General features: G+C 40.8%; 1 protein-coding gene across 1 annotated transcript; it reads left to right on the top strand.

Annotated features, from left to right (window-relative positions):
• On the top strand, positions 6,972–7,511 carry LOC8085600 (RING-H2 finger protein ATL39). Its single transcript, XM_002453569.1, has one exon. It carries the CDS (start codon positions 6,972–6,974, stop codon positions 7,509–7,511), a length of 540 nt encoding a protein of 179 aa, XP_002453614.1.

Genomic DNA, 10,738 nt, shown 5'->3' with positions numbered 1-10,738 from the left:
CAAACAAGAAGAAACTTATTCAAGAAAGTCGTTCACATATATGGGATGAGCCATACCTCTTTTGAGTATGCTCTGATGGCTTACTCAGGAGATGTGTGACCACTGAGGAGGGATGGAAGATCATCGACAGATGTCATTCATCACCATATGGAGGTCACTATGGAGCATTCCGTACACATTCAAAGATCTGGCAGTGTGGATTCTACTGGCCTACAATGTATGAAGACACGAAGCAATATATCAGAAGATGTGGGCCATGTCAAAGACACGGAAACATAAATACAAGGGATGCAATGCCACTCACCACCAACCTTTAGATTGAGCTCTTTGATGTCTGGGGAATAGACTACATGGGTCCATTTCCTCCATCAAAGAAGTGCGAGTACATATTGGTGGTAGTTGACTATGTCTCCAAGTGGGTAGAGGCATTACCTTGCAAGCATGCCGACAACGTCAGTTCAAAGAGGATGTTTGAAGAAATTATATTTCCAAGATTTAGAGTCCCTAGAGTAGTGATAAGTGATGGAGGAGCACACTTCATCGACAAACGCTTCAAGCAATATCTATCAAAACATGGAATCCGTCACAACGTCGCTACCCCCTATCATCCTCAGACAAGTGGCCAAGCAGAGACTTCCAACAAACAAATCAAGAATATTCTTCAGAAGACAGTAAACGAAATGGGAACGGCGTGGAAAGACAAGTTACCCGATGGACTCTGGGCATACCGGACAGCATACAAGACCTCAATTGGAATGTCCACATACCAATTGGTGTACGGGAAGACTTGCCATCTACCTGTTGAACTAGAGTTCAAAGCACACTGGGCCATAAAGAGATGGAACATGGACCTAGATGTTGCTGGAGATTATAGAAGAATGCAACTATCAGAATTGGAAGAATGGCGAGAGAAGGCATATCACAACTCAAAGATTTATAAAGAAAGAGTCAAAAGGTGGCATGACAAGAGAATCAAGAAGAAGGAGTTCACACCCGGAGATAAGGTATTACTTTTTAATTCTAGGGTAAAGCTTTTCGGGCATGGAAAACTCCGGAGCAAATGGAAAGGACCATTCAAGGTAATTAATTCATCATCCCACAGAGCTATCACACTTCAAAATGACAAAGGTACGTCATTCAAGGTAAATGGTCAACGTCTTAAATTATTTTTAGAGCCCAATAAAGAATTAGAAGAAATAGACGTAGTCCATTTTTACCTTCCCAAGGAGAATTAGAGCCCGACCTTTTTATTCTGATGTTTTTGGGTCATATATATATATATATATATTTCTAAATAATTTCGCATCTAGAAACGCGCTCGAGAAAGTGGGCCCACAGAGGAGCCAGAGAGAGGGCGGGCGCCCAGATCAGGTGGGCGGGCGCCCAGCTCCTGTTCCCCCTCGGTCCCGATTTTCTCTGTTATGGAAAATGCACTTATGGTAATCCGAATAATCCCTCAGATGGAAAGTTTTGCATGCACATCGACGGGAGCAACCCGAACAACCCTTAGAGGCATTTTTTGACCCCTATATAAACAGACCCCTGACTTCAGTTTTCAAACACCAAACCACCAAGCCTTCTCTTCTTCTTCAATTAGAGCTTGATTAGTTCCTTGCTACTCCAATGGCCGAGAAGTACCACGATGATTGGGAAGTCATCCCCTTCAACCTCAACATGGAGCCTGTGGAAGACCCCGATGCTCGTGCTCTCGTCCCGGCCAACACAGAGCGACAGCTAGAAGCCATGCCATTACGCCAACGCAGCTCCGCCCAATCTTAACATGCTCAACCAGTTCTCACCGCACCGCCACAACCCTTACTCCTCAAAGGATCATCATCCAAGACGAAGACCACTATCAAGGTGCCAACCGGCACAAGGATCCTTCCACCTAGACCCAATGAGAGGGTCGTTAGAGTTAAGACCAACCGGAGCGGCGAGATCAGCAGTATTCGCTACACTACGGAGGAAGAAAGGCCTTACTTTGAAGGGATTAGAGCAGCCAAAGTCCGTTTCATCCCTCTAAAGGCAGCCCCGAAGCACGCTCTTAATGCTTTTGAGACACCTCCCAAGCGTCGCAAGACTATAATGGATATTGATGAGGAAGTTCGCAGACTAGATAGAGTTATCATAGACCTCCAGTCCTCGATTAATTTCCTCACAAGGCAGCTCTCTAACCACAACACCGTTATACTAGGCCTTAGGCAGGATCTTGCCAGTGCCAACAAGAAGATTAAGGAATTAGAGCGCCGCTAAGTTATCTAGATTAGACCTTGAGGCAATGCATCTTAGTCATCTATCTTTAAATTTGGTTTAGGTTTATTATTATCATCAGTTTGTTACTTCTATCGTCAGTTTGCTACTAGTCTTTTGTAATAAATGCCTCAAGATTAATAAAGAGTATTATTATTATTATGTCTTGTGTGTCTCTACTTTATTTTTGTGCAAGAAAGCAGAAAACAAGTATGGGGAGATCCCTCGACATGCCAAACACACTCCAACTACACCACTCCACGATTTAGGTACACACTCTGCACACTTTACTTTACACATACATATATTTTGGATTATGCAGAATATTGTTTCCAACATGATAAAATAAAAGATTAAAATATTTCTAATCATGATTAATCTCAATCCGTGATATTTCCTGAAAACTTGCAATTATTATAAAATCATTTTAAAACCCTGTGTTACTTAAGTCAATATGGAATATGTGATGGTAGAGTATGAGTTTCTTATTCTTGATATCATTGTTACTTGGAGAATTTATTTCAAAATCTTCAAAATTTTAGCTACCATCCTCAGTGTTTTATATGCCTGATAAAACTGAAAATATTAATTATGATTATAAAAGCTATCTCCTGTGTATTGAGTTTGTTCAAAATGAGTTAGACCCTTGTTGAGAGATTTATCATGCTCCTAAGATCAAGACATTTATTCAGAAAGATTCACTCTTCCGAAGTATTATTGCATTAGAGGCATGGGCTATGCAAAAATAGAGATAATTCGAGGAAATAAAAAGGAGCAAGTGCTCGACAACCTCGCAGAAAAAAATGGACAAGTTTCCGATAGTAGAATTAGGGGTACCTCGGTATCCACTTAAAAAAATATGATAGCCCATGGTCCCTCTAATAAGCAATATGCCAGCAAGAGTTGACAAAGATTTTAATTTCCAAAGTCTTTGATCTAAGAGTATGACATTCCCCTCCTCGGATCCTGTTTTGATCAGGCAATAAATGCAAAGTAAGTATGCTTGAGAATTTTTGCAAAATAAAACAACCTCAGTGAGATATATAAAAGATAATGAGTGATCTAAGAAGAACCTATGAGGATAAAAAGGTATGCTAACTTTCTTTCAAAAATATACAAAAACTCCAAGTGACAAGATTGAGAAGAAAAGATCTTTACTCTTAACCATAAACTTTCCTGACTATAGTACACAGTGGAATTTTAACACCCTGCAATTATGAAAAGAATGTTTTGAAATGTTTTACCCTAGATATTTTTCTTAACCATCCTTTTCTCGAGGACGAGTAAAAGCCTAAGTATGGGGGTATTTGTTGACGGTTCTTAAGTATCAATTTTAATTATCAAATAAACAAGAGAAAGGACCAATATGCAACCAACACCTAGAATTAGGGTTTGATCTGACAGAATTCCACGAGTTTTGTTGTTTATCTGTTTCTGCAGGGGGTTATCAGGAAATAAGGAAGAAAGGTCCACATGTCGGGATTACATAGAGATATCAACGCACCGTGCGATTTTCTACCATCTAGAAGACTCCAGAAGCCACAGGAAGAAGGCAGAGGCCGAAAGGGGCCAGGCCCAGGGCGCCCGCCCTGGTGACCTGGGCGCCCGCCCCCTGTTGGATGCCAATCAGGACTCTCTTCGCACGGGATGTTCCACCGACCTATTGGATCAAGGAAAACATAGTACCACCTCGCCTACCGATCCAAAAACGCATAGAGGAGGAGGACTATATAAGGAGACCCCTCTGGCCCCTGGAGAAGACATGAAGAAATTATCATAGAGATTGAGGGGTGCCCTCGAAGGAAAACCTCTTCTCTAATTAATATTTCTTTTTAGGCTTAGCAACCAATGTAAAGTAGAAATAGATCTTCTAGTTTCTACTAGATTGAGAGAGAGAGTGGAGGTGTAGATTGGAGGAAGCCCGTCCTGTCGGTGTCTACTCCAAGCTTGTACCTGCGGGATCAAGTTCTCCTAACCCGAAGCTTGCTCCTAGGTTTCTTCATTATTTCGACTTCTAAATTCTAGTAAGTTCTTGTTTTATTGTTCTTATGGTTTATGAGTTTACTTTAATCTCTTCGCGTAGAATTTAGAGTAATCATTGCTGGCGTAAACGTGGTGTTTAGGCTGGGGTACTCATAGATATTCTCTGACTAGCTGGACCGTGGTAGTAGTGAGGAACGTGACAATTCCGAGTTACCTTTGCATACCATATCTCGTTAGCAGGAAGGATAGGGTTTATAGGTGCGGGTTGAACATCCTTTGTGGTGTCTAGATTCCGTTAGCCTCCCCAATAGAACAGTAGATCATCCTTACCAAGGTTAGAAGGAGACTAAGTTGCAGTCTTCTCTATTTATCACTCACATCGAAAGACATTCTTTGTTGCCTAAAGGGTTAGTAGTAATAGACCGGTTAGTCAGATGCACTCTTTCTCCTAGTGGTAAAAAATAAATACGATACTCTGGATAATTTCCCAGGTGAAGTGCTCACCGATATCCGTGCGCTTGCGGCTCAATTCCTTATTGTGTTCCCAAATATCAACACATGGCCCTCGGCAAAGTGGGTGTTTACCGAGGGCCAGGCCTAGGGCCCTCGTCTTTGCCGAGGGCCAGACATGGGGCCCTTGGCAAAGGAGGCTCTCGGCAAAGACTAGCTATAAAAAGAAATTGGGTCCAAACACTATTTTTTTAAAAAAAAAACTTTGCCGAGGTAGCCCTCGACAAAGCCTGACGGCGTTTGGCCACCGTGACCCAACGGGCCAACTTTTCCTAGGGCGCCACGGCCCTCGGCAAAGACAATCTTTACCGAGGGTCTGTCTTTGCCGAGGGCTAGGCCTTCGGCAAAAGCCTCTTTGCCGAGGGCCATTCTTTGCCGAGGGCTCCTGTGGCTGGCCCTTGGCAAAGAGTGTCTTTGCCGAGTGCCCGCGATTTGGTCCTCGGCAAAGCCTCAGGCCCTCGGCAAAGGACGTGTTTCCAATAGTGTGTATCGTTAGTACCACACTCCTCTGGTTATCAATCGTATTACAAATTCGACTAACCTAATAATATGAAATGAAGAGATGACTATTAGTCACTCGAAGTTGGAGTTTCACAACTGATGACAATGACTCTTCAAAAATAGATTAATCAAAAGTAAAACCCCCAAAACCATAACTTAATTTGATCACCTCAACTCAGTATAAATTGAGTTTAGGGGCATAATACCCGTGAACGTGCCTGCTAACGAGTTTTAAGATGATACCTGGCCCAACAAACCAAAAGATAATGACCCAACATACTAGTAGATTCTGGACGCTATTTTTTTTGACGAGTAAGGACGCTAATTTATTTTGACGATTTCCCATAACGTAACTTAGTGTGGTGTAGAGGAACACTGAACATATGCATAGAAGACGAGGGTGGAATCTAGCACACATTGAAATAACTTATCAACATTAGAGCAAGTATTATAATACAGCCAGCTGCTGGCTGTAAGATTTCTTTATAGCTTTTTGCAGCTCACTCATATAATGGTTAGCTCATCACTATTAATACATGGCTCACTTGTCTGTCTCACAGACTTTCTTGGTTTTTGTGCCTGAGCCGGCTGTAAGCTTACAGCCCGCTTTTACTCTCTCTCCTCTTCTCTCTCCACCTCAGCATTTAGCTGGCTTACAGCCTACTATAATACTTGCTCTTAGTCTGTGTCCTTGTTTTTTGTCAAAGCTTAGCAAGATACATATATTATTATAAATATAATATATTATTTATTAATGAACCGGATGGGAGATGGCTTTCTAACAGGAAGAAGAGCCAGACCTTTAAACAATGCAGTCGTTGTGCAGAGCGGACAGAAAGAGTGACATGAACTTAGATCTCGTGAGATTTCGCAGGCACTGCACATATGGCATACATATCTACATCCGTTTTGGAGATTCCAGTTGATGGCTGAGTAATCGATGACGCACAAACTAGAGCAATGGTGCAAGAACAGGTCAGATACATGCAATGGAAGTGAATTCGACCTTCCCGTTGTGCACTTGTGGGAAGTTTTTTTTATGATTCTATAAGCTCGGATCAATCAGATGTTGCTATGATGAGATTTATATATAGTGGCCTACTAGGCGCCATGATCGCGATTTATGTGGACAAACTGAATAGTGGGGCGGCCATGTTTGTTTCCTTGTAAAAGTGTACGTAGAATAGAGATAAACACACACACGCGCGCGTTAGTTTTTGGTTGCTTACCTAGCTCTTTGAAACGAAAGCAAAATACATCTGAAATTATCTGATAAGTATATAACAAATTTGGTTCATCGCCATCACTATTTCTTTGACTGAACAAAAACAACTAATTTTTTTGATATAATCCATTTCAAACCACAATTCAGTGGACTCTACAAACTCTGAGGCCAATTCCAAATTTCCAATACCATGGGCAAACAAGCTGCGCCGCAATTAAGGTATATATATATATATATTCTCAACCAATAAATAAAATTTACTTGCGTCTGCTGTTGTCATATACATACTCACATCTATGAATCTCAACGCTAAAATTGAAAATTTACGGTCAACTTGCACAACTTTATATATAGCCAGCTTCAAGGTCACACCCTTTCAAAAATATAAAGATACCGCGGCACCATCCATATAAAGGCGACCATACTACACTAGCTCTCAAACAGAACTAGCTGCCTGCAGTTCTGCACTGCAAAATCTACAGCATCTTGCATTAATTGAGCCATGTCGCTGTCGCCGAACACCTCGCTGCCCTACTCGACGGACAAGGGCGGCTACAGCACGCACGACACGCTTGTGCTCGTCGGCATCGGCTTCTGCGCGACCACCGTCTCCGCCCTCATCATCGTGCTCTGCGAGTGCCTATGCTGCCGCCGCCGCCGCAGCGGCGGCGGCGCGGGCGGAACCGTCGTGTACGTGGCGGCCCGGCCGTTCTTCCTGCACGGCGGCGACGGTGGGCTGAGCCCCTCCGCGGTGTCCACGCTGCCGTCGTTCGTGTTCCAACGGGGCCTGTCGGTTGGCGGCGGCGGCGGCTCCGGCCGCGGCGAGGGCAGCGGCAGCGGGCGCGGGTGGGCGCAGTGTGCGGTGTGCCTGAGCCTTGTGCAGGAAGGTGAGGTGGTCAGGCGGCTGCCGGCGTGCATGCACCTATTCCACGTCTGCTGCATCGACATGTGGCTGCACTCTCACTCCACATGTCCTCTCTGTAGGGCCACGGTTTTGCCCGTAAAAGAGATTACTACACAAGACCAACAGCCTCCGGTGTAACGTATTATAAAACAGAATGTAATAATTTATGTCATTATATCGATATACAGTATATATATATATATATAACATACTTAGCTTGTGGCTTAGATGAACATATCATGATATCTGCAAATCTGATCCATAGAAAGTATATTGGTCGTTTCATGATCTTTATCATTTATATCATGTAGATCCAGTTTTTGTCCCATGATCTTTATTATGGATTTTACATGTTTAAGCTGATTTTTCAATTTAGAGAATAATAAAAATAATAAATGATTTTTCATTGAGAACCCTAAATTCACTACCGAAATCCGGGTCTTTGCCGAGTGTTAAATACTTTGCAGAGTGTTTTCTTTAAACACATGGCAAAAAAAAAACTCGGCAAAGAGGCTTCTTTGCCGAGTGTTTTTTTGAAACTCGGCAAGAAGTCTTTGCCGAGTGTTTTTTTGACACTCGCTAAAGACGTTCTTTGCCGAGTGTAAAAAAAACACTCGGCAAAAAAAATTTTAAATCAAATTTTGAAGCCTTAAATGAATTCAAATTAAAAAGTTTTCAACTACAAAGTTGTATAACTTTTCAAGATCTACAACATTTATTTTGATCATTTTTCCATTTGATAAAGTCAAAATAAATTTGTTCACAAATTTTACATATCTCTATTATAGATTATGAAACTATAAGAGAGAGATATAAGATTCATGAAAAATATTAGAATCATTATATCAGATGAACAAATAACAAAACAAATAAAATAAACTCTATAAGTTATGAAATTTTGTATTTGCTAACTTTTTCATTTGAGTTCATCTTGTCATGCAAAACTGCGTCTTTAATTGAAAATTTTAAAATTTGAATTTTTCAAACGACCTCGGATGGAAAAACTCCCGAAATAAACTTTGTAGATCTCAAAAATTTATGAAACTTTGTAGTTGACAACCTTTTGTTTTGGAATCATTTTGTTATGCAAAAACTACGTTTGAATTTCTCAAATTTTAAATTCAAATTTTGTAAACGACCTCGGATGAAGAAACTCTCTAAGTAAAAATTGTAGATCCTGAAAAGTTATAAAACTTTGTAGTTGACAACTTTTTGATTTGAAATTGTCTAAAACCTCAAATACTTAATTTACACGTGATTTGGAATAATATATGAGAAATCGAAATGCAATATTGACACAAGTGATAGTGTGGTGCAGTGGTTAAGGAGTTAGACACACGAGAGAGAGGTCTCGGGTTGCGAATCCCACTAGCCACAATGTTGCAAAGACTTATTAAACTTGAGCAGCAGATGGAGTTAAGTGGGCGCAGACCCCTTGCGAAAAAAATTCCACACCCCACCCTCCCTTTCCTATTTTTCTGACTTTTTGGATTTTTTTTATTTCTATCTTTGTCGAGTGTCAGCACTTGACAAAAGCTTTTACCGAGTGCCCGATAAATGATACTCGGCAAAGACGGCTTTGCTGATAGTTTTTTATTGAAAGCCGTTTGCCGAATGTGGCATTCACTCGGCAAAGCCAAGAAGTCCGATAGCGATTATTTTTAAAGGAACATTAGTATTGACGTGTGTGTGCCAGATGTTTGCCTGGCGAGCCGTTTTGTGGGATATGTAGCATAGGAGACATCATATATTAGCATAAAATAAAATAAAATAATAGTGCTTATTGATGATGAATTAATTCATGAAAAATGATGTCAGACGGTGGCTTGGGGGAGGCATCCATATATACGTATTTGGAAACTAAACTAATCACGTACAGTGGTTTTGGAATTAAACTGGTGAACTCGTACATGATTTTTTTTAAAAAAAATAACGGCAAGGTGGCTAGCACGCCTAAGCCCGTGCTTTGTGGACTCTGCTTCCGTTTCCTTGGTAGGTGCAATGCACCCGATGTGGACTCTCCAGGACTCCAGGAGGGGTGATCATGCGCGGGCGATGGTCGCGAGCGGTGCGATACGACGATACGCGATATATATATAGAAGAAGATATAAAGAAAGTTATATATGAAAATATTTTTTTTAGAGGTGTTTGAAACTGTTCTGCTCCACACTCTATTTTTTTTTGCCAAACGGTTTCAGCTCCACACACTCTGTTAGAGAAAAAAGATGGAGTTGTGAGAGCATCTAAATAGGTACTCCACAAACTCTATTTTTTTGTGGAGCTGCTCCACAGTGGAGTTTATGGAGCAGAGTTGGTGGAGCAGTCCCAAACACCCCTTAGTCTATACTCCCTCTATCCTAGTATATAACGCGTGACTACTTTTTGCTCATATCCCATAATATAAGACATGGTCTCTCATAAATATAAATGCAGTACTACTAGTGTTGTGAGAGAGAATTAAATACGTTCTTGATCTTTGAACCAGAGGTGATTACACCTTATATACTGGATGGACAGAGAGAGTATATTTATACAAACTTTATGAGCATTCGAGTGTCTCATGATACTTTCATAGAGTTGCTAGCTTTACCTTTAATTACAACCAACACTAATAATATTTGTGTCTAATATGACTTCTTTTTATATACTACCAAAATGGTAGAGTTCTCCTAATGTTTTTAAGTAGTAATAAAATGCTACCACTAATCATAGGAATCCTCACTAGTATGTATTTAGTAGAAAAAATTCATACTAAACGTTGAAGACCAAAACATTAATTAAGGGCTAGTTTGGATTAACCATTCCCCTTGTGGATTAGAATGAATTAAGGGGGAATTAGTTGATTAATTCAAAAGAGCTCTAGGAAAACCTCATACCACTAGAAGAAGTTGCAGAATTGTAATACAGATAAGGTTGCATTTATAGTTCATCAGGACGTCGGACAAATATAATGATGATTGATTGAGTTTATGCACTTGAACTAGTCTTGTACGAACTGCATTTGTCTATTTATCATCCCTATGCCTATACGTATGCTTAAGTATTGTGGGACCATGCTCAGAGGGACCTGGTAGCAAGAAATATGTCACCACTATCTGATTGGTTCTAGAGATTGACATATGGTACAAAATAGACAAAATCATCCTCAAGTCAACTCAATTATACCCCTTTTTCTATCATCGCGCTGTTTGGCGAGGAGTATTTTAACGTCCAAACATGATTACATATTCCAGGTGACATCATTGTTTCCATGTGACAGATCAATTGAAGTAACCTTATCGTTGACAACTAAAATTCTCCAAAGTGCATAATAAACTCCACCATCATGTTTCTATCATCAAGCCAGCTCGAAAGTATATTTGGA

This window comes from Sorghum bicolor, chromosome 4, assembly GCF_000003195.3.
Source record: "Sorghum bicolor cultivar BTx623 chromosome 4, Sorghum_bicolor_NCBIv3, whole genome shotgun sequence".
Taxonomy (NCBI): Eukaryota; Viridiplantae; Streptophyta; class Magnoliopsida; order Poales; family Poaceae; genus Sorghum; species Sorghum bicolor.
Note: the sequence above shows the minus strand (reverse complement) of the source record. Positions and strands in the feature narration are given on the sequence as shown.